This window comes from Anolis sagrei, chromosome 1 (assembly GCF_037176765.1).
Source record: "Anolis sagrei isolate rAnoSag1 chromosome 1, rAnoSag1.mat, whole genome shotgun sequence".
Lineage (NCBI taxonomy): Eukaryota > Metazoa > Chordata > Lepidosauria > Squamata > Dactyloidae > Anolis > Anolis sagrei.
The window spans coordinates 8,737,936-8,763,416 of record NC_090021.1 but is presented as its reverse complement, the minus strand read 5'-3'; the positions used below and the strand labels follow the sequence as shown (position 1 = coordinate 8,763,416).

The 25,481-nt window shown below is 41.5% G+C and overlaps 1 protein-coding gene across 2 annotated transcripts in view; it reads right to left on the bottom strand.

Annotated features, from left to right (window-relative positions):
* Positions 1 to 25,481, bottom strand: part of MSRA (methionine sulfoxide reductase A) — a 240,116-nt gene that overhangs the window by 154,332 nt on the left and 60,303 nt on the right. Inside the window, exon 1 of one of the 2 annotated variants that reach the window (XM_060754660.2) lies at positions 7,809 to 7,914. The exons of the other annotated variant lie outside the window; for it this stretch is intronic. Within the exon in view, the coding sequence (XP_060610643.2) occupies positions 7,809 to 7,860 (52 nt within the window). The 5' untranslated portion in view covers positions 7,861 to 7,914. Of the gene's footprint in view, positions 1 to 7,808; positions 7,915 to 25,481 lie in introns of those variants that run through there. 2 annotated transcript variants of the gene reach the window in all.

Below are 25,481 nucleotides of genomic sequence, written 5' to 3'. Positions count from 1 at the left end.
AACCATATAGCTCCGAGTTATACTTGGAAGGAATTATTTTACTTATTAAAATTGACAGTGACAAAGGGCACGGCGGTAGCTTAAAATAGCTCTCGCAATTTGTTCATGCGCTTGATGTATCACGATGTGACACTCCACATTCAGTCGCATCCATTACTTCAAATAGCATTACTGTCCACACGCTGATTGATGCTACCCAACGTGATGTGTTTTAGCAGAATACATCAGTAAATAATGCCAAAGTGGTTTTAGGATGAGCTGAAGATGAAGGCAAATTCATTTAGAACTTGGAATTTTCCTCAAAAACAGTGCATGCACATAAAAAATAGCTTCCACCACTAGCATGGGGAAAGCTAAATGTAGAATGAAATATGCCCAAACTTTTAAATTACTTTCAAGTTCGTTGGAGATTATCAATACTTTCAGAAGAGTGCAGCATACATGTTTAGAATCACAGATGGCAAGCCATTTCCTAATCCATCTTTATGGATTTATATTGCATTTATGTTTCATTGCATATATGTCTATACACATATTCTCAGTACTTACTGAATGCTTGTCCTATCCTTCCCTTTTGTCTCTTTGTTCTTCCTTAGTAATATATACAAAAGAAATAGAAACCATTTCTGTTTGAACAGATAGAAGCCAAAATGCTGAACTGAGTTTCTGTACCATACATCTCTGCATGTGGAGGTATATGTTAAATGTGCTATGCAACCCTTGTGCTAAATGGCAATACTGTATAGCTGCACTAAAATACCAAATGAATAACCACATGTATACATACATCCATGGTCCTGTACACACAACTCAATCTCTACCATCTTGAACTGAATGCGGGTGTCGTGCATTGGACAAAAATGGCCAAATGCTTATGTGTGTGTGTGTCGTCAAGTTATCTGCCGACTTATGAATTTCCGAGGCGTTTCTTAGGCAAGGCGTACTCAGAGGTGCCTTCACCACTGGGTCATTTCATGCCAAGTGGTCTAAACCTTCCTATCACCATGTCTCCAATTTTGTTCAAATTTTAGGTGTCGCACCAGTCACACATTAAATAAAGTTTGCCAAAATTTGAGGTCTCCAACCGTAATGGTTGTCGATCTACACCAGTGGTCCTCAAATTAAGGCCCGGGGGCCGGATACGGCCCTCCAAGGTCATTTACCCAGCCCTTGGTCAGGGTCAACCTAAGTCTGAAATGACTTAACAGCACACAACAACAACAACAATCCTATCTCAACAGCCAAAAGCAGGCCCACACTTCCCATTGAAATACTAATAATACCAAGTGGAGTGCCGCAGGGTTCTGTCCTGGGCCCGGTCGTGTTCAACATCTTTATTAATGACTTAGGTGAAGGGCTAGAAGGCATGATCATCAAGTTTGCAGACGACACCAAATTGGGAGGGAGAGCCAATACTCCAGAGGACAGGAGCAGGATTCAAAACGATCTCGACAGATTAGAGAGATGAATGGCCAAAACTAACAAAATGAAGTTCAACGGGGCAAATGCAAGATACTCCACTTAGGCAGAAAAAACGAAATGCAAAGATACATAATGGGGGACGTTTTATTTAATTTATAGATGTCATTTTATAAGTTATTGTCACAAGGGGTTATTTTGGGCTATTGTGTGTGCATCTGTTGTTGTACTGAGGCTTTGAATGTTTGCCTTTTTTGAGTTTGTTGGAATTCACCCTGAGTCCTCTCGGGGAGATAGGGTAGAATATAAAGTCTGGATTCGAAAGTCCCACAGTATTTTTGCATGTTCATTTTCCACTACGTTTGCAGGCTTATGATCCCACCAATTTTTTACTGCTGGTAGGTGGTACTTGTGACACAAGTTCATGAATCATTTGGGCCACAGAGTTGTGCCTCTGTTTGTTGTCTGTCTATGTGATTTTCTTGCAACAGCTGAGATGATCCATGGTTTCATCAGCTTCCTGGCACAGTTTGCATTTTGGGTCATCAGCTGATTTTTCAATACTGGCCTTAATTGCATTTGTTCTGATGGTTTGCTCCTGGGCTGCAAGAATCAGGCCTTCTGTCTCCTTCTTCAGTGTTCTATTTGTGATTATTATTAGTATTCAGTCATTATAATAATAATAATAATTATTATTATTATTATTATTATTATTCAGTCATTTTGTTAATTCTTTTCTACTCAGTTTTATTCCCAAAGGAAAAAAGTACATGCTTACTTCATATTTCTTTGGGAAATATTTTCTACATATAATTCAACGCTCTCTGTTATGCACATCCAACACTCCATCTGCATTGGCTGCAGCACCTTCTGTGGATATTACCTGAGTGATTGTGCACTTCAGCAAACACCAAACCAATAACTTCATGCGCCAAACACTGCCCTAAAACAGGGAAAGGTATGCAGACTCTGCAGCAAGCTTTCTTGATTCAAGTCTGCAAGCACCTGACAGGTATAAGTCAAAACACTAGGAGGAGGAATTGATTAGGTACGAAGTCTGAGCCAAGGAAGGGCTAAGCTTTCCACATATTTCTCAGACTTTAAGGCATCAGCTGACAATGACAAATACTCCTGGGGAGAATAGCAATGCCACAATTTGAGTTCTCTATAGAGTTAGAAGCTATAAAATCTTCTATATTAAAGAGAGGGGTATGCTCCACAATAAAAATGGAAAGCAGTTCTGTAAATAGAGTTCTTTCTTTCTCTATCCCACTTTATATTCTTTTTATTGGGCTAGTTTTTAAAAATGCTATAACTTATAGGGATATAATTTGCTAATGATGGCCCAAATCCAGTTCTTAGTTCCAACTAGAGTAGCGCTATTAAAATAATGAGTAAGTAGTGAGCCAAAACTTTTGGAAGTTCCTCAGTGAGCCTACTTTATTTGGAACTAAATTCTGGAATGGACATTTCAAAATTTCGAATTCTAATTGTGAATTAGAATCGTATTTCTAAATTTATTTATTTATTTATTTATTATTTCGGGTATTTCTACCCCGCCCTTCTCAATCCCCGAAGGGTGACTCAGGGTGGTTTCCAACTGGCATACATTGATGCCTACAATTCACACAGTAAAATACATGGTAACAATATAACAGTTAAAACATTACATTAATACAATAAAAATACAATAAAATGCCAGCCTGGTGGCCATCATTTTGCCAAGTCTGTAATTAATAAATTCATTCCGCTTATCATAGTCCGTTTCCAAAGCTTTAGTCGTCATTGTCCATTGTCAGTCTACCAGGTCCCATATCCATGTTTTTAATTTCCTTCTGAAAGAGAGGAGGGATGACGATAATCTAATTCCCCCTGGGAGTGAATTCCACAGGCGGGGGGCCACCACCGAGAAGGCCCTGTCCCTCGTCCCCACCAATCTCATTTGTGACAAGGGCGTGGCCGAGAGCAGGGCCCCTCCAGAAGATCTTAAATTTCTAGGCGGGATGTAGAAGGAGACAAGTTCGGACAGGTACGCTGGGCCGGAGCCGTATAGGGTTTTATAGGTCAAAACCAGCACTTTGAATTGTGCTCGGAATGGAATCAGCAGCCAGTGGAGTGAAGATGGTTTTTACGAATTGTTGAACTGGTGGCTATGGATTGATTTGGAGGATGACATGAAATGGTGAATTGTTTTAATGTATTTAAAACCATTTTTAATGTAGGTAATGTGTATATTATGTTGTGTATTGTTCGGCACCGAATGGTGCCTGCTGGAGGCGAGAAGGATGGGATAGAAATGTTCTTAATAAATAAAATAAAGAAATAATAATAGTGACCTAAAATTCCCAAGGACGCAAGGCCCATTCCACAAAATCATGCAGTACGACATTAACCATAAAACAATTACAGTGAAACATGAATAAATTAAACTGAAGTGAAAGGCAGACACCATGATGCAAAGTCTGCAAATCACCATATTACTCAACCCATTGTAGCAACTAACAAACCAGATAAAATATATTAGGAAGCAGGAAAAGAGCAATATCAAAAGACCAATAAACTACCCAGTTAAAGGATTTGCTTTGCAATGATATTTATGTGTCCCTCTTCTACAGATGAGAACTGCCACTGATAAAAACAGGGCTTACCAAAGGTTACAGAGGCAATTTGTTGCTGGAAGACATGAAATGAGGAATCTCCTAGTTCACACCACAATAAATAGGCAATGTGGACTCTCTTACATACTGACACTTGTCAGGGAGGACTCCTTCTGGAGAGCACAAATATTGAGCCTATTCTCATTTAGCTCATACTGCCGTCGCTGCATCGCTTTGGAGCTTGAGCGCATGTCTCCAATATGCTTCCAATGCAGAGCAAATACCATCTATCCCCCTCCTCTTCATCACCCCATAAGCCTCCACAAAGATGTCAGTAGCTGTAAGCAATATGCAGGCTGTGATAGAATATCTTTCTTGTACACATCCCCCCCTTCCCTTGATGGGAAATTATCTGCCTGGAGGTTGCATTAAAACTTCCTTCAGCTGTCAATCAACCGGTGAGGAAGAATGGTTCGGTGCCTCCTCTCCGCCCACATCCATTCCCATCTGACAGTGACAAATGAGCGGGAGCAATGCTGGGAGGGGGGGGGGGGATAGCCCCAGGCCTCCCCTTTACGCTCCAGTCGCACCCCCAACCTAAAACTGCAGAACCCCAATGTGGAATTCTTTGCCGTGTGGGGCTTCAGTCGATCAACTCTCTCTTTGGAAATAATACACTTCCAACTTCCCCAAGGGAGATGGTGTATTTTGAGTGATCTTGCATAGTTCCTTTTCATCCCAGTAAATTATGTACCATATATAATCTATAAGTTAACCTTGTGAATAAGCTGAGGACAGGTCTTGGGGTCAAAATAATGGATTTTAATATGATCTGCAGAACTTAATGGGTTATTCTGTGGTCAGGGGAAAGCTGTTGCCATTTCTATTTCCTTACCCAGGTATTCAAAAAGGTGCCAAAGCAGGGAGTGTAGATGGGGTCAATACCTCTTTTAGGTTCTCCGGGATAGACTAAGTTCTTGCTTTCTACCTTGTGCTCAGAGAAGAAGATGGACTTTTTGATAAGAATGGAGGTATAGTACTCACACTGATCAGTAGAGAAGTCAATCCAGGTTTTGGGGGTTGATTTTTTTTTTTTACTAAAACTTCTAGATTTATACATGAGTATAAAGGTAAAGGTTTCCCTTTGACAGTAAGTCTAACCGAGTCCGACTGTGAGTGGTGGTGCTCATCTCAATTTCTAAGCTGAAGAGCCGGCATTGTTAGTAGACACTTCCTAGGTCATGTGGCCAGCATGACTGCATGGAGCATCATTATCTTCCCCCAGAAGCGGTATCTATTGATCTACTCACATTTAATGTTTTCGAACTGCTAGGTTGGCAGAATCTGGGGCTAACAACAGGAGCTCACCCCATTATGGATTCGAACCGCTGACCTTTTGGTTAGCAAGTTCCGCAGCTCAGAAGTTTAACCCACCTTATCACCACAGCCCCATATATACATGAGTATATAAGTTAATAATCTTGAAGTATCGGCAACACCCACATCGTATTTGACTGCCACTTTCCCAGAGTAGCTCACTTCAACAGCAAAAGGTTTAGTCATTCAAACATAACACTGGTTCAGGATAATTCACTGACATCTCAGCTAGGAAAAGTATCACCAAAATTCGGGTCCTCTGCTTGACAGAAAGGCAACACATAGATTCAATTTAATCAATAAAAAGATAAAATTAAAATGGGAAAATATACCAAGAGTAAGCCATAACTAGTAATAAATAAATGAAGACCTAAAAACATACCTCAAGAATGGAAAATGGAATGTTGGTGGACAGGAAAAGAGATTCAAAGATGGGCTCAAAGCCAACCTTAAAAACTCTGGCATAGACACTGAGAACTGGGAAGCCCTGGCCTTTGATCGCTCCAGCTGGAGGTCAGCTGTGACCAACAGTGCTGAAGAATTCAAAGAGGCATGAATGGAGGGCAAAAGAAAGAAACATGCCAAGAGGAAGGCGCGTCAAGCCAACCCCGACCGTGACCGCCTTCTACCTGGAAACCAATGCCCTCACTGCGGAAGAAGATGCAGATCAAGAATAGGGCTCCACAGCCACCTACAGACTCACAAGACTTCTGATCCTGGAAGACTATCCTACTCAGACAACGAGGGATTGCCTAAGTAAGTAAGTAAGTAAGAACATAACGAAAGCAGGTGCAAAATAGGTAAATAAAAGTTGCATCTTCCAGTCCAATTTTCCAGCCATGTAAAATTGGGCAGAGAAGCAGAAAGCCCAGTTTTGCAGCCTATAGCCAAGAAGAATCTCGTCACCTGCAAGAAATCCAAATAGGAGGACTTTAAGCAACCCAGCTTTCAAAACCAAATGGAAACAAGAAACACCGAGAAACAGGAACCAGGTCTTGTAAGATTCCCAGTTACATGGTAGAAGGGTATCCTTGTGGATTGTATTCCATGTTGGTTAGCATTAGATGGGGTTAATCATCTGAACTAATATATTAAAAAACTCTTCTTTAGGAAAATTTTCCCAGCCTTATTCCTCCATTAAATGGTTGGGTTTTTCTTTAGATATCTATATATATATAAATGCTCTGTGCATAATGAGTACCTTAAAAACAAAAGAACCAATGAATGAAATCACACCAAATTTGGCAACAAAACGTCTCACAACACAAGGAGTGACCATCACTCAAAAAATTATGATTTTGTCATTTGGGAGTTGTAGTTGCTGGGATTTATACTTCACCTACAATCAAAGAGCATTCTGAACTCCATCAATGATGGAATTGAACCAAACTTGGCACACAGAACTGCCATGACCAACAGGAAATACTGGAAGGGTTTGGTGGGCTTTGTTGTTCATTCGTTCAGTCGTCTCCGACTCTTCGTGACCTCATGGACCAGCCCACGCCAGAGCTCCCTGTCGGCCGTCACCACCCCCAGCTCCTTCAAGGTCAGTCCAGTCACTTCAAGGATGCCATCCATCCATCTTGCCCTTGGTGGGCATTGACCTTGAATTTGGGAGTTGTAGTTCACCTACATCCAGAGAGCACTGTGGACTCAAACAATGATGGATCTGGACCAAACTTGGCACAAGCACTCAATACGCCTAAATATGAACACGGATGGAGTTTGTGGGTTGACATTTGGTAGTAGTAGTCACTGGGATTCACAGTTCACCTACAATCAAAGAGCATTCTGAACCCCACGAACAACAGAATCAGGGGAAACTTCCCACACAGAACACCCACAACCAACGGAAAATACTCAAGGCCATCCAATCCAACTCCCTTCATCAGGGCAAGAAAACATAATCAAAGTCCTCCTGACAAAGAGCCATCCAACCATAGATAGATAGATAGAGATATGATTCACACAGACAGAGATATAGTATCATAGATTTGAAAGGGACCATTAAAGAAGGACAATGATATGTTGCATGTTTCAGGGTGGGCAAACCAAACAATCTCTACATCAACACTGACAAAGAAATAGCAAGAAATACTGTTTACCCACAAGTATAAAGAAATTACATATTTTTGAAACCAACACTTTCTTATTACTTTATTTTTCAGCTCCACAGACTGGGCCACAGCAACGCATGGCAGGGTACAGCTAGTATTTTATACGATGGATGTGCAATTTTACAGTTTACTGAATGTGCATTCCCCCTTTCTTTTGCAATGGGATCCGAAGCAGGTTACATCAACATTTTGAAAAGTTGAACCAAATTCCCATTACACTGAAGTTTAAAAGAATTAAACAGTATTTCAAAAACATGATATTAGTTACGAGTATCTGAGACTGCAATTCTTCACCTACCTGGACTAAACCTCGACAAACTCAGAGGGGCTTTCTTTTGTGTTGACTGCATTGCTGTTCAACTATCTCCACCAGAGAAAGCACTTTACTTCACACTGAGGTATGTGTGTTTTGCAGGACTCAGCACAAACTTAGTTATTTTGCAACCCTGAAGAGATTATTCATTATCAGTAAAGTAGTGAATGGATATAGTGCTGATGACCATGGGCAGTTCCAAAGTTGCAGTAAACATTAGCTTTATTTCAAGTAACACTGTACTAAAGAGAAACCAAATAAAGCTTTTCAATGGCATTTACTTATTTATTTGTGGTATTTATATCCCGCCTTTCTCAGCCCAAAGGCGACTCAAGGCGGTTTACAGTCAGCAATATTTTGGTGCCCCAGCAGACATAAAATACAATTAAAAACATTTAGCATATAATATAAAAAGCATACAAAACCAATAAAAACATAGATCATCAGCGTCTCCTTACTAAACTCATTTTCCAATCACATCGTCAAGTCATTCCATAGTTCCAGGTTTTTACTTTTTTACAAAATGTCAGGAGGAAAAGGGCTGATCTAATATCCCTAGGGAGGGCGTTCCACAGCCAAGGGGCCACCACTGAGAAGGCCCTGTCTCTCATCCCCACCAGACGCATCTGCAAAGGAGGCAGGACCGAGAGCAGGGCCTCCCCGGATGATCTTAGAGTCCTAGATTGTTCATAAGGAGAGATACGTTTGGACAGGTCGGCTGGGCTGGAACCGTTTAGGGCTTTATAGGCTAAAGCAGTGGTTCTCAACCTGGGATCCCCAGATGTTTTTGGTCTACAACTCCCAGAAATTTCAGCCAGTTTATCCGCTGTTAGGATTTCTGGGAGCTGTATGCCAAAAACGTCTGGGGACCCCAGGTTGAGAACCACTGGGCTAAAGCCAGCACTTTGAATTGTGCCTGGTAGCAAACTGGCAGCCAGTGGAGCTGGTGCAACAGATGAGTTGTATGCTCCCTGAGCGCTGCTCCCATTAGCAACCTGTATGCTGCCTGCTGGAGCATTTGAAGCTTCTGAACAGTCTTCAAAGGCAAACCCACATAGAGTTCGTTGCAGTAGTCTATATGGAATGTAACCAGAGTGTGGACTAGCCAACAATGTGATGTGGCGGCAAAAAAAGCCAATGGGATTTTGGCCTGCATCAATAGGAGCATAGTGTCTAGGTCCAGGGAAGTCATGCTACCCCTCTATTCTGCTTTGGTTAGACCACACCTGGAATATTGTGTCCAATTCTGGACACCATAATTCAAGAGAGATATTGACAAGCTGGAATGTGTCCAGGGGAGGGCGACTAAAATGATCAAGGGTCTGGAGAACAAGCCCTATGAGGAGCGGCTTAAGGAGCTGGGCATGTTTAGCCTGAAGAAGAGAAGGCTGAGAGGAGATATGATAGCCATGTATAAATATGTGAGAAGAAACCACAGGGAGGAGGGAGCAAGCTTGTTTTCTGCTTCCTTGGAGACTAGGACACGGAACAATGGCTTCAAACTACAAGAGAGGAGATTCCATCTGAACACGAGGAAGAACTTCCTGACTGTGAGAGCCGTTCAGCAGTGGAACTCTCTGCCCTGGCGTGTGGTGGAGGCTCCTTCTTTGGAAGCTTTTAAGCAGAGGCTGGATGGCCATCTGTCAGAGGTGATTTGAATGCAACATTCCTGCTTCTTGGCAGGGGGTTGGACTGGATGGCCCACGAGGTCTCTTCCAACTCTTTGATTCTATGATTCTACCATGGCCAAGTCAGACTTCCCAAGGTATGGGCGCAGCTGGCGCACAAGTTTTAACTGTGGAAACCCCTGGTCATCGCCGAGACTTATCACTTGCATTTCAAAATGAGAGCAATGAAATGCAAAAACAAACACAGACAAAACTGTGTAATTTATGAGCTCATGTGATCATTCACTGCAGAGACACATAAACACATCAATACTGACCTCATTTAGACTAGCAAACGTCAATAGTCAAGAGTATGACTGAGTGGTAGGAATGGATCTCGATCTATGCTGAGCTCCCTCCCTCTGGGCGCAAGAGATATTCCTCCACCAAGACACGATATGCCATGGCCTGGAGGTCATGTACGTTCTCCTGAGGTGCTGCTCCAAAAAGGCCTTCCTGCCCCAAGGCATGGCCTCCCACTGTCACCAAAGGTAGTGTCTGGAGGCCAAGAACACAGAGGGAAGCAAAACAAGTTGAGCGAAAGAGAGACCTTTAGGTTCTGCTCTGAAGAACAGACTCTGAGGAGGGACCACAGGGGAGGCCAGTGGCTTTTATGTTCTGCTTGGAGGCCTCCCAGATTCTCCTGGGGGGCTGCTCTTTGAAACAGGATGCTCAGCTAGATTAGCATTCAAAGCCATGGCGGTCTGGAATACAGTAGACTCTCAGTTAATCAAAACTCAAGTAACCAGCAAAACAAAACAAAAATCAAATAAATTATACTGTAACTAAAAATGAAAATAAAATCAATGTTTATAGTAAAGTAAAACCAGTTGTTATAATGCAGTAACATTGTGTTACATTTGTATTTATTTGTCTTAATTTGCTTTGAATTATTGTATTTCAATATTAATATCAAGTTAATACAGAGTTTATGGTTTAGACCTATTTTAAATAGCTGGTCTGAGTCCCTCTACGGAGATAGAGAAGATCGGAATACAAAAGTTTCAAATAAATAAATTAGTAACTCTCAAGGAAAGAGACATGGATTGACAGCAGTACGCGTGAATAAGATTTTGGAGTCCTTGTGGACAACAAGTTAAATATGAGCCAACAATGTAATGCGGCGGCAAAAAAATCCAATGGGATTTTTGCCTGCATTAATAGGAGTATAGTGTCTAGATCCAGGGAAGTCATGCTACCTATCTATTCTACCTTGGTTAGACCACACCTGGAATCACACTGTGTCCAATTCTGGGCACCACAATTCAAGAGAGAGATTGACAAGCTGGAATGTGTCCAGAGGAGGGCGACTAAAATGATCAAGGGTCTGGAGAACAAGCCCTATGAGGAGCGGCTTAAGGAGCTGGGCATGTTTAGCCTGAAGAAGAGACCACACCTCGTGTCAGACCACACCTGGAATCACACTGTGTCCAATTCTGGGCACCACAATTGAAAGGAGATGTTGACAAGCTAGGAAGTGTCCAGAGGAAAGTGACTAAAATGGTCAAGGGTCTGGAGAACAAGCCCTATGAGGAATGGCTTAAAGAGCTGGGCATGTTTAGCCTGCAGAAGAGAAGAAAACATGATGAGGGCCATGTATAAATATGTGAGGGGAAGTCATAGGGAGGAGGGAGCAAGCTTGTTTTCTGCTTCCCTGGAGACTAGGATGCAGAACAATGGCTTCAAATTACAGGAAAGGAGATTCCATCTGAACATTAGGATGAATTTCCTGACTGAGAGAGCTGTTCAGCAGTGGAACTCTCTGTCCCGGAGTGTGGTGAAGGCTCCTTCTTTGGAGGCTTTTAAACAGAGGCTGGACGGACATCTTTCGGGAGTGTTTTGAATGTGATTTTCCTGCTTCTTGGCAGGGGGTCGGCCTGGATGGCCCACGAGGTCCCTTCCAACTCTGATTCTATTATTCTATATATTTATCAAGCAATGACCAATCCCATGTGTCCCAGTTAACTAAGAGTCTACTATATCACCATGCAAAAATTATCTTGGAGCATCTTAGGAACCTTCCAAACAGGCCCTATATCCCAGGAACTGATCCCAGGTTTTCTGTTTATCCCAGATTATCTGGCAGTGTGGACTCATATAATCCAGTTTAAAGCTGACAAATTGGAATCAGATCCTGGGATATAGGGCCTCTCTGGAAGGACCCTTAGAGACTGAGTGAACCCCAGTGTATCGACAGTGTGTTCATCAGAGACAATGGTTTCCCAGCACACTACACAAAACATCAGCTAACACCCCAGTCTCGGAGGGGTTTCTTGGCCAGTTTATCCCATCTCCTTTCTGGTTTCCAGCAAGTATCACCCTACACTCCAATAACTTCCTCCATCATTTACCTTGGCTTTAGACAATATCTTACCCGCTCCATTTGTCTTTCAATGACCATTGTTAATACAATAAGGATTTCAACTGTTTACTTTCTAATACCATTAATATTTAATTCTATTTTAATGTTTGTATGTTTTTAGGTTTTCAACTGTATTTCATTTGATTTCACAGTAAGCCGTTTGAAGTCTCTTTTTTAAAGCAAGAAAGTGAGATATAAATAAACATAATAACAACAACAATAATAAGGCTCAGTCTATGAAAGCGAACACTACTAATGTCATTGTCTCAGTGTGCATTTATAATGTAGAATCAATGCAGTTTGACATTGCTTTAACTGCCATGGCTCAATGCTATGTGGAATTATGGGGAGTGGAGTTTGGTGACCTACCAGCACTCCATGACAAAGCAGGCTGCAGATCTTGGAAAACTGCAACTCCCATGATTCCATAGCATAGAGCCATGATAGTCAAAGTGGTATCACACTGCATTACTTCTACAGTGTGGAAGCACCCACAATCTGTAAGCTGCTGCAAGACCCACTGCATACAAATATGTTTTATCCTTTTGATTGGCCGCCCCAAGAAAACTGTGGAATGACCTGTCAAAAGAGATCCAACCACTAAATGAGCTGTCAGAATTTAAAACACAAAGACCTATCTCTTCTGGCAGGCATATTCAATCAACTCTGAATCATGAGTTTTGAATGTATATTCCATTATTGCTATATGTTGATTTTGGTGTGTGATGACTAGTCTTTTTTGTTTCTGCTTATGTATGCATTGTGACTTGATTCTGTTGTGAGCCAACACAAGTCCTTGTGGAGAGGGGGCAGGATATAATTTAAGATGATGATGATGATGATGATGATGATGATGATTATTATTATTATTATAAACACAACAAGATAAGTACACAGCAAACAAGGTCACTCTGCTGGCTGTTGTATTGGATCACACATCGGACACTACCCAAGTGCCTAGGACTGTGTGATGTATCGATGTATAATGCGTGCCGATCCCAGTAAGGTGGCCTTTTGCAGCTAACAGATGGTAATTTTGTCAATGCTGATTGCGTTTAAGTGCAGGCCAAAGTCTTTAGGCACTGCACCCAGTGTGCCGATCACCACTGGGACCACCTTGACTGGCTTGTGCCAGAATCTTTGCACTTCGATCTTTAAATCCTCGTATCGTGTCTGCTTTTCCAGTTGTTTCTCTGCAATCCTGCTGTCGCCTGGGATTGCAACATCGATGACCCATACTTTTGTTTTTTAACATAATCATGAGGTTAGGAGTACTGTGCTCCAAAACTCTAACAGTTTGAATTCAGAAGTCCCAGAGTAGTTTAACGTGTTTTCTCTAACTTTTTCCGGCTTTTGATCCCACCAGTTCTTTGTGGCAGGCAGATGGTATTTGTGGCCCAAGTTCCAATGGCTCATCTGGGCAATGGTGTTCTGCCTCTGCTTGTAGTCTGTCTGGGTGATCTTCTTGCAGCAGCTCAGGATGTGATCTATTGTTTCATCTGCTTCCTTGCAGAGTATACATTTGGGATCTGTCATCGACTTATCAATTCTGGCTTTGATGGCATTGGTTCTAATGGCTTGTTCTTGGGCTGCCAGAATCAGGCCCTCTGTCTCCTTTTTCAAAGTCTCATTTTTTCTTTGTCAATTTTGTTCTCGATTTTTTCCCCAGTAACGGTCCATGGAGAGCCTTCTTTTGCCAGTTTTCTCTTCTGCTCTGCAGTGTGTTTTTACAGTTTTTGTCACTCTTTGTCTTTTGCATGTTAAGCAGTTTACTACTATTGACTTCCCTCAATACTGGTTCTTGACTGCCCTTCACATAATCTGCCAGTGCATGTTTCTCTTCTTCTACCATTTGTTTCACTTGTAGATTATTATTATTATTATTATTTGAAATACAAGATGAGTCCACAGCAAACAAGATAATTCTGCTGGCTGTTGTATTGGATTATTATTTATTATTATTATTGTATTGGATGATGATGATGATTCTTATTATTATTATGTTTCAGATTGAGGTGTTTTTATCTATGTGTTTTATTTTATGTTTTATGTTCATATGACTATTGTACCCTACCTGAAGTTGTTACGTGAAGAAGGTAACAAATAAATTATTATTATTATTATTATTATTATTATTATTATTATTATTATTAGGAACTGGTCTAATCTCAGAGGTCCCCTTTAAAATTATTAGAGTGCTTTACCGCTCAAGTTGTGCTGATCAGTTAAAAGGTGTGTGAATAGACAGCGGGCATCTCACCTTGTCCTTTGGACTCTCAAATAGAAACCTCTGGGAAATGATTATTTATCTCTGCTAGGCAGAACTGTGACCCTCTGAGCAAAGGACTGCATGAACCCATTAACCAAGATTATATTCAAAACATGTCCAGATTTTCTATGAACTCCAATGCATTTTACACTCAGCAGAATTAACACCGGACTTGAAAGAAGCCTCTGGCTGACCTTAGAAATTAAGTTGAGATGCAACAGATAAGGCTGTAGGTGTTGGAAGCCAAGGGTATGTCAAAAGCAAACATTCTAACAAAAGCATTTCAGACACAGTACACACACATACATTTTTATCTGAAGGTCTAAAACTCTATCTCAGAAGAAACGAATGTTGTTCCTGTTTTATTCTCTTTTGAATTCCTGAATGGGTTGGTCTTAGTGAGGAGAAATATTTCATAACATTCACAAGCTTTTTGAAGTTCAATGAACATGAATTAATGTCCAAATACTTAAAATCCTTTCTTGATTTATCCAAATCTGACCCCTTCGGATAAATGCAGACCTTCAGTGTGCTGGTAAAACTGCACCAGGAGCTCCAATTTTGTTTGCTTTGCATTTAATGTTTGTTGCAGTCCTAAGTTTCAGGGACTCTGTAGATAGGTGGCTTCTTTTGGCTGCAATCATAGGGCAAGCCACCTGTCAATTATAGTTAGGTCCCCTGGTCCCGCCCCGTTTGGGTTTTTGGAGGGAATAGGAGCCAGTTTGGGTTCAGTCCACAGGACATGAAACCAAGAGCTCCTGTAGAAAGCTTCGTCTTCTATGGCTTGGCCGGGGAGATATACAGTCTACAGCTTGACCGGGGTTATACAGCCCACAGCTTGGCCGAGGATCATACAGCCTTACAGCTCCTTTGCTGAGGGACTTCAGCCAGCCATCACTGAAACCTGAACTCCTTTTCTTCTGGAAGTTTACAAAGCTCTGCTTGGTAAGGGTCGCTCGCAGAAGCCAGACGCAGTTGGTACTGGGTGCAGGGGCTCCACACCAACAGAGGCAAGTACAGACTGCCCAGATTAGAAGTTAAGGATTTCCCCATTAGTTAATTACAGTTAAGAAGATAGTGCCTGTTCCCAGTGAACATGATTGCAAGAGACAATAGACTGTTAAGAAAGCTTGAAAGTACCTGTTTGTTTTCATTAATAAAGAACATTGTTGAACCTTTAAGCAATCTAAAGACTCTGTTTGGGGGAATCCAAGGGCCTTTAATCTGAGGCAGCCCCGGCATCCCGTTGGGCACACAGAATTTATGTCCTGTCTACAGACTTATGCACAGGCCCAGCGTGCGACAGCACATTCAGCATATATTCACATTTGAAAATCCTTCATCACAGGTGTTTTCTAATTTCCATAAATGATAAGTCAAGGAAGTATGGCTATCAGTATTTATATTTACTTCTGTATTACATAATGTTTCCATCAGAATTCTCTGGAATCTGCTATTGTTACTGCCTAAACATGTTCCTTCCTTCACAATTATATTGAAATGCTGCTTCCTGCAACACCTTTTAAAACAAAACCTTGACTTTTCACACCTAATGTACTCTCCAGCTCTTTAAGGTTGTTTGTTGTGTGAGTATTGGTATAAACATTTTGTAATTCCAAAGGTATTATAGTACAGAAATAATTGAGGGTACAGATGACCACGAGCATATGCCAAGATAAATGAAAACAAGCACATCTGCTACGTCTTCTCTGTGCCTCCACCCACTCTATGGTGCGATGTTCCTTGCTAAACATGGAAGAGCCTTCTTCTTTCTGTTTGTCAGCCAGTTCTTTTTGCTCCAAATGCATGAAGGCAGCTTGTTACTCATCTTCACAAAAGGGCAAGCCCAGGTCTGCTTAGATGCGGCAATTAAATTCAGGTAAGGCAAGTCAAAAGAATCCTCCGTCACTTTGTTCCCCCTTTAAGAGGAAGCCAATCAGATGGATACCGAGAATAAAGGAGAAAAGTTCTAGCCTTGAAAGAGATCGGAGGACAGCTTGCTTTTCCTATCGCAGTATTGCTGATGCAATGAATTCCTGCTCATTAGCTCCAATGTGATGGAAACTCTGGATCTCAAATGCTTTTTTAAAAACTGCATCTGTTCCTGAAGCTGCTCCTCAGCTACGTGGATTCTCTTCATAGCTTGCCACAAAGTGAAGAGCCAACAAGCAGGAAACTTGTGAATAACTACTGTATATACTCACGTATAAGTATAGACATTTAGTCAAAAAACTTAATGTAGGATTGATGTTTATTCATTGTCACTTCTGACTCTTCATGACTTCACGGACCAGCCCACACCAAAGCTCCCTGTTGGCCATGGCCACCCCCAGCTTCTTCAAAGTCAAGCCAGTCACATCAAGGATACCACCCATCCACCTTGCCCTTGGCCAGCCCCTCTTCCTTTTTCCTTCCATTTTCCCCAGCATCAATCTCCTCCTCAAGCTTTCCTGTCTTCTCATGATGTGGCCAAAGTACTTCATCTTTGCCTCTCATATCCTTTTCTCCAGTGAGAAGTTGGGCATTATTTCCTGAAGTATGGACTGGTTGGATCTTCTTGAAATCCAAGGTAGTTAATGTTGGTACGATACCTAAAATCCACAAGGCAGGGAAGAACACCCCCCGCCCCTCCCCGGTTACATGAGCTCCACTGGCTGCCTGTTTGCTACCGGGCTCAATTCAAAGTGCTGGCTTTGACCTATAAAGCCCTAAACAGTTCTGGTCCAACTTACCTGTCTGAACATGTCTCCCTTTATGAGCCTACTAGAGCTTTAAGATGATCTGCTGGGGAGGTCCTGCTTTTGGTCCCACCCCTCTCACAAGTGCGACTGGTGGGGACAAGAGACAGGGCCTTCTCAATGGTGGCCCCTTTGTTGTGGAACTCCCTCCCTAGTGACATCAGGCAGGCCCCATCCCTCCTAATCTTCAGGAAATGCCTATCTCAGTACACAGGCATTCAGAGAATAGGATATTACAGAATCGACCTCAACTGCTTGAATAATGATAATGGGAAAATCAATAAGTATGGAAACCAAGACTTGGCACTTTTTAATGTTTTTTTTTAATCTGCTATGTTTTTAATTTGTTTTATTGCTTTAATGTGTGTTAATTTGTTCACATGTTTTAACTGTTTATAGTTTGATTTGGCTTGTTTTATTGTTGTTTTATGATGCAGCATTGAATTTTTGCCAGAGTTTGTAAGCCACTTTGAGTCCCCTGCAGAGCAAGAAAAGCGGGATATAAATAAAGTAAATAAATAAATAATAAATAATACCAATGAAGGAAAGACCAGCCTCCCTTAATGGTGTGGCAAAAGGTAAACTGTTTAGTCTGTCTTAAGAAAACCCAAGAGAAGCAACTAACCCTCTTTACTCTTTCCACAACATGACCAGTTCTATCCTTTTTTAATGTCTGGGCAGAAAAATAGCTAAGGCACCCAGGGGCAGTTGGCACCTGAAAGCAGCACTGGCTTTTTCCTCCTCCCTAGAATGACCTTCCACTTAGCAAAATCCATAACTTTGGACCCAAAACCTTCACTTATGAGGTCCGTTTCTCCATGACTAGGATAACAACAACTCTAAACTCCAAATATGTGAGTAGAATCAGAGTCAAAGAATTGGAAGAGGGCCTCTTAGTCCAATTCCCTTTTGCCATGCAGAAACCCATCATCCACACCCTCTCAGCAGATGGACATCCAGCCTCTGTTTAACAACCTTCAGAGAAGGAGATATCACCAGATTCCCAGCAGCATATTCCACTGTCAAACAGTTCTTACCATCAGGAAGCTCTTCCTCATGTTTAAATGGAATTTGCACTTTGAATCCATTGCTCCATTGTGTCCTAATCTCAAGAGCAGAAAAACAAGCCTGTACCCTCCTCAATGTGAGAAGTATTCATAAAATTAATTAATTCACTGAACTTCTCAGTTCCCCCACTCATTCGTGCCTGACATGTAACATTTTGTCCCTCCAATGTATTTACTTGCATGCCAGCTCCACTGATTGCATTGCAATCTGCTTCCCTACAAACACGAATATTATTTTCGACCCGATTCATATTATTAATCTTTAAAATCCTTCTACAACACCACCGCTGTCATTTTACTGGACAGAGAAGAGGAAATTAATAGATGTGGCTTCTGTTGTTTCAAACTAGCTCCAATTTTTTCTATTAAATACAGATTTCTATTATTACCGATCTAATAAGTTCCATTCTCATCTGAGCTATCAGCAACTCAATAAGTAATTATCATTAACCTTAGGCTGTTCCAGCTCATTAGACCAATACTGATGACTCAGGGAGACCATAACTGAAAAGCAGAACACTGATAAAAAAAATCTAGGAACAGATCATGAAGGAAAGCACTGTGGTTCTAACTCTCTTGCCCTTGGATATACTATCTGAATGTGCAATGAAAATAAGCAGTGGGGCAATATAAAAGGGAAGTTTTTCAGCAAAAGAAACCTGTCCCATTATTCACTATTATTATCCCGCATGTTTAGAGTGTAGGGGATTATGAACCGCATAATCCCCTACACTCTAAACATGCAGGATAATAACAGTAATGTATTGTTGAAAGCTTTCATTATTATTATTATTATTATTATTATTATTATTATTATTATTGGGTTGTTGTAGGTTTTTCAGGCTATATGGCTGTGCTGGTACGACTGTACCAGGAGCTTCAGCTTCATTTTCTTTCCATTGAGAGTTTGCATATATTCCAAGGTTCCATGCATTTGCAACAAGGCGGCTTCCCTTGGTTTGCAATGATAGGGCTAGCCACCTGTCTATCATTGTTAAGTTTTGGTTCCGCCCCTTTCCCCAGGGCCATGGGAAGAGAGGGAGCCAGTCTTATAGTGGAAAGCTAAGCTACAGGACGTGGATTGGCTCCATCCATAGAAAAGCTTCATTTCCTACAGCATCTGGGGCAGAAATTCCGGGGAAAAACAGTCCCAAAGCTCTGGCTGTGAGCTTACTGCCTCTCAGCTTTACAGCATCTGAGGGAAACAGTCCTAAAGTTTCGGAAGAAAACAGTTTTGCAGACCCAAAGAACTCCAGCTGGAGAATCTACATAGCCTTGACTGGTAGGTCTACTCGGGACCCGAGACACAGATTGGAACCGGTAGTAGAACCCACATCAGCAAAGCTTAGACAGTAGATTGCCTGGGAGGGGTTAAAAAAGGGCTTTCCTTGTTAAGGAAAGAAATAGTTCTCCAAGCAAGGTGCCTGTCCATTTTGGGGCAAGTTAAGAAGCCTTTGTTGAAGATCTGTTGAAGATCCAAGAAGTGTTTGTTGTTTTATTGAAGACCTAAGCAATAATGAAGAACTTTGTTAAACATTTCAAGCCTTTTAAAGACTGTGTATGAGAAAATCCTTGAAGGCCTCTCACCTGTGGCACCCCGGCTCCCCGCTGGGCACAAAGAGCACATCCTGTTTAAAAAATCAATTATTACAGGCCCAGCACGTGGCAGCACAATGGCCATGTTCTAGAAGCATTCTCTCCTGATGTTTTGCCTGCATCTATGGCAGGCATCCTCAGAGGCTGTGAGGTCTGAGGATGCCTGCCATAGATGCAGGTGAAACGTCAGGAGAGAATGCTTCTAGAACATGGCCATATAGCCCAAAAAACCTACAACAACCCAATAATAATAATAATCATCATCATCATCATCATCATCTTTATTTGTATCCTGCCACCATCTCCCCAAAGGAACACAAGGTGACTAACAGAAGCACTCCAAGTGCCACATGCAGACAACAATACATAAGAATAAATACAATGACATTGGTATAATCAACAGTGCATAAAAACCTCATTAATAAAATTATAAAAAAAATAAAAATTAAAAAATTCCCAAAACACAGTGGAACCTGCCAGCCGGCCATCTGTCATAACAATCATTCAAAGTATGGACCAGTTCTATCAATGATTCATCACATTGGCCATGGATTACGCAGGATCAAAGGCTTGTCTGAAGAGCCATTTTTTTAGACTCACCTGGGAAGGCCTGAAAAGAGAGAGCTAATCTAATTTCTTTAGGGATGGTATTCCAAAGCTGGGGAACCACCAACGAGAAGGTCCTCTCTCCCGTTCCCACCAACTGTGCTTGAGATGGTGATGGGACCGAAAGAAAGGTCTCCCCAGCAGATCTTAATGCCCACACCGATTCGCAGAAGGAGATGTGGTCTCGAAGATAGGTTGGATGACAACAGTTCGTAGTGTTGTCCAAGACACCACACAATATATTGTATTGGCTTTCATACTAGTAATGAATTACAGTATGACCCCATATCCACTGGGGTTTCACATGTATACCCAAAACTGCAGATAATAGTGAATCCCGTTGATATGAAAGACTTCTTGCCCAAGAACACTTGTGCTGGAAGACCTTAAAAATGTCTCAAGTTTTATTCATCTACTTTTTGTGGAAAGTAGATGAATAAAGCAATGGGAAACAGTCATGGACTGTTTTCTATTGTTTGTTGCAGAACAACCGTACACAAGTGATTGCTCTTGAAGGAAAGGCTGCCAAGGGACAAGAATAGTAGAGATGACCAGGGACAAAACTAAAAAATGGCCTTCTTGTGCAGATTCTAATGATTACCCTGATACAACCTTCCATCGGTGGAAATAGGCAACCACTCATCCGTAATGGGATATGAGCTAATTTGTGGTTGATGTTGTGCATCTTCAAGGAACTTCTCATGAGGTTTTCTTGCTCAAGGGTCACCCAATGAGTTTGCAGGGATTCATACAGGCCGCACTATAACGTATGAATGCAATATTCCTGCTTCTTGGCGGGGGTTGGACTGGATGGCCCATGAGGTCTCTTCCAACTCTTTGATTCTATGATTCTATGTGGTCATATACCACCTACATGACAAGGATTACTTCATCAGCACAAATATTAACCGGCGCTTCTTTCATTAAAAAAATCACGCTGGTTACAATATGACTTGGATCTCATTCATACTATAAAATTACATATTAGGTAAAAGTAAAGGTTTCCCCTGACTTTAAGTCTAGTCATGTCCGACTCTGGAGGGTGTTCCTCATCTCCATTTCTAAGCCAAAGAGCAGTCGTTGTCTGTAGACACCTCCAAGGTCATGTGGCCAACATGACTGTATGGAGCATTGTTTCCTTCCCGCAGAAGCGGTACCTATTGACCTACTGACATTTGTATGTTTTCTAGCTGCTAGGTTGGCAGAAGCTGGGGCTAACAACAGGAGAGTCAAACCACCAACCTTTCAGTCAGCAAGTTCAGCAGTTCAGCGGTTTAACCTGCTGCACCACCAAGGGACCCTAAAAATTACATATTACATGGTTTGATTGCCATTGATTCCTGGCTTGTAAACTCCAAATTCCAGAAATCCATAAAATGCCAGGGCTGCAGATAAAGGGGTACCAAACTGGACAGTGTGAATCAGGCTTTCATTCCAAACACTACTGATAACCATCGTTTTCAAATGTTTTGTTGATTAAAAGTGTGTCTGTTGTATGTGTCTTGATGTGCCGTAAAGTACAAGCTGCCGAGGCAAAGTAATGGTGTAAAGCTTTCTCTGGGTGCTTAATGCAGTAGATTTTATTTTGGCAATGTCAGCAATCCCAGAAATAAGTGGAGGCAGCACTGAGTCCCTTTTCCTTCCACTTCTGCTGTACGCCAGCTCTACCACAGGGCAAGAACTCCTTTTATATCAGGGCAGGAAACAACCCCCTCCTCATCCTTGGCTTCTCTCTGTCATGCATGGCTTAATATATATCTCAGGTATATATCATTTTAAGCAGACAGCTCCCTACAGGGTCCTAGAGTCTCCACATTTCACATAGGGTAGTTTTATACTTAAAAGCACATTTAGGGATGCCTGAAATCTCCAAAATCATTTTGCCCTATTTCAATCTTCAAGTATGAAGAAGTAAAAGTGTTGTGAACATTAACTTAATGAAATAGGAATCAAATTAGAGATCTATCCAATTTGCATGAACTAATTATAGATATGATCAGGATTGCATTTAGAGCTGGATGTTCACAAATCATACATTGCCAGACTAAAATGTCCAATATCAAGTCAAGAATAAAGGTTACACCTTGTACACTATAATGACTGTGACAGTAACAGTATTTTCAGGGATCTCAACCCTCCAAAGGAATGAATGAATATATATATATATAGCAGTGGGAACTCACCCCGCTCCCTGGATTCAAACCACCGACCTTTTCATAGAATCATAGAATCAAAGAGTTGGAAGAGACCTCATGGGCCATCCAGTCCAACCCCCTGCCAAGAAGCAGGAATATTGCATTCAAATCACCCCTGACAAATGGCCATCCAGCCTCTGCTTAAAAGCTTCCAAAGAAGGAGCCTCCACCACACTCCGGGGCAGAGAGATCCACTGCTGAACGGCTCTCACAGTCAGGAAGTTCTTCCTAATGTTCAGATGGAATCTCCTCTCTTGTAGTTTGAAGCCATTGTTCCACGTCCTAGTCTCCAAGGAAGCAGAAAACAAGCTTGCTCCCTCCTCCCTGTGGCTTCCTCTCACATATTTATACATGGCTATCATATCTCCTCTCAGCCTTCTCTTCTTCAGGCTAAACATGCCCAGTTCCCTAAGCCGCTCCTCATAGGGCTTGTTCTCCAGACCCTTGATCATTTTAGTCGCCCTCCTCTGGACACATTCCAGCTTGTCAATATCTCTCTTGAATTGTGGTGCCCAGAATTGGACACAGTATTCCAGATGTGGTCTAACCAAAGCAGAATAGAGGGGTAGCATTACTTCCTTAGATCTAGACACTATGCTCCTATTGATGCAGGCCAAAATCCCATTGGCTTTTTTTGCTGCCACATCACATTGTTGGCTCATGTTTAACTTGTTGTCCACGAGGACTCCAAGATCTTTTTCACATGTACTGCTCTCGAGCCAGGCATCCCCCATTCTGTATCTTTGCATTTCATTTTTTCTGCCAAAGTGGAGTATCTTGCATTTGTCACTGTTGAACTTCATTTTGTTAGTTTTGGCCCATCTCTCTAATCTGTCAAGATCGTTTTGAATTCTGCTCCTGTCCTCTGGAGTATTGGCTATCCCTCCCAATTTGGTGTCGTCTGCAAACTTGATGATCATGCCTTCTAGCCCTTCATCTAAGTCATTAATAAAGATGTTGAACAGGACCGGGCCCAGGACGGAACCCTGCGGCACTCCGCTCGTCACTTCTTTCCAAGATGAAGAGGAAGCATTAGTGAGCACTCTCTGTGTTCGTCCACTTAACCAATTACAGATCCACCTCACTGTAGTTTTGCCTAGCCCACATTGGACTAGTTTCCTTGCCAGCAAGTTCAGCAGCTCAGGGGTTTAACCCACCAGGAGTCCTGGTGGGTTAAAACGGGTGGAGCAATGTGTACAACTCATATGTTGCCAGACTAAAATGTCCAATATTAAGCCAAGAATAAAGGTTACACCTTGTACACTATAATGATTGTGACAGTAACAGTATTTTCAGGGATCTCAACCCTCCAAAGGAATGAATGAATGAATGAATGAATGTATGTATATATATATATATATATATATATATATATATATATATACACACACACACACACACACATACACACACACACACACACACACACATATACACACACACACAGTATATATATGGGCCCCCTGGTAGAACAGTGGGTTAAACTGCTCAGCTGCTGAACTTGCTGACCGAAAGTTCGGCGGTTTGAATCCAGGGAACGGGGTGAGTTCCCACTGTTAGCCTAGCTCCTGCCAACCTAGCAGCTCAAAAACATGCAAATTTGAGTAGATTGATAGGTTATTTATTTATTTATTTATTTCGATTACTTCTACCCCGCCCTTCTCACCCCCGAGGGGGGGACTCAGGGCAGCTTACAAAGAAGGCACAATTCGATGCGTATGTCAAATACATACATGCATACAAAACAGCAATTAAACAACAGGTTAAAATCATCAGTACATAACACAATCAGTAAACTAATCTCATGCTCAGTGTTCAGAGTTCCATAAATCCATTCCGTTCAGTCAATTTCTGTCCATCATCAAGGTCCTTCCTCTAGCTGCCAGAACGTCCAAATGCCTGATCCCACATCCAAGTTTTCATTTTTTTTCTAAATGACGAGAGGGAATAATAATAATAATAATAATAATAATAATAATAATAACTTTATTTTTATACCCTGCCACCGTCTCCCCAAGGGGACTCAGGGTGGCTTGCAAGGGACACGACCAACAATTACAGATAAAAACAAAGACAGAGTTAAAAACATTCAATAAATAATAAACATAGCACAGTCAAACAATAGGCTGAGATAAAAGTCATAACTGAGTTCAGGCTCAATGAGTGCAAATAAATCCTAAGGAGCCAAAGAAAAATGTGGAGATTGAGTGAACACAGGCTAGGGACAACCGTTGGCAAAAGTACTACTTCTGCGGGAAGGTAACGACACGCCGTGCAGTCATGCTGGCCACATGACCTTGGAGGTGTCTATGGACAACGCCAACTCTTCGGCTTAGAAATGGAGATGAGCAACACCCCCCAGAGTCCAACACATCTAGACTTAATGTCAAGGGGGAACCTTTACTCTCACTCTCACTCTCACTCTCTCTACACACAGACACACACACACATATATACACACACAATTAAAATTTATTGCTTGGAAACAATGATGGTCGTTTCACTCAAAGGTTCCATTTTATAAAAGTTTTCAGTTCAGAGTTAAGATTGATTTTATTCCACTCACATTTTACTCTTTTCTACTTGTACCAACTACAATATAAGTGGCTCTCCTAAGCTTCCATAAAGCCTGCTCTAATATGTTTCTTTCTTCTTTTCTTTTCTGTTTGGGTAAACATTTAAACACTTTATATTTTGTACATCGCATTAGGGCCAACATGGGGACTTAATTATCGCAACCATCTAATTAAGGAAATAGATCAAGTCTCCCGAACATTTATTGGACAATTCCAACAGGGAGAAAAGGCAAAGCAGGCCAGAGGAGGACTAGGAATTAATGGAGATATTTAATTAAATCAATATCCTTAAGAGCATTCTCTGGAAACAAACTGTTTTGTATATTGCATGGTCACACATGGAACTTCACTGCTAGGGAAATTTCACACTATATTGCTTCATCATTGTTCTTATTGTTACTATTACGTATTATCACTACTGCTACTATTACTAAGATTAGTACACATAAAGGCAGTCCCCAAGTAATGAAAAAGATAGATTCTGTAGGTTTGTACTTAAGCTGAATTTGAATCTAAGTTGAAACAGGTACATTTTAAGTGTAACTCCAGCTACAGACATATATATAAGTATATATATGTGTG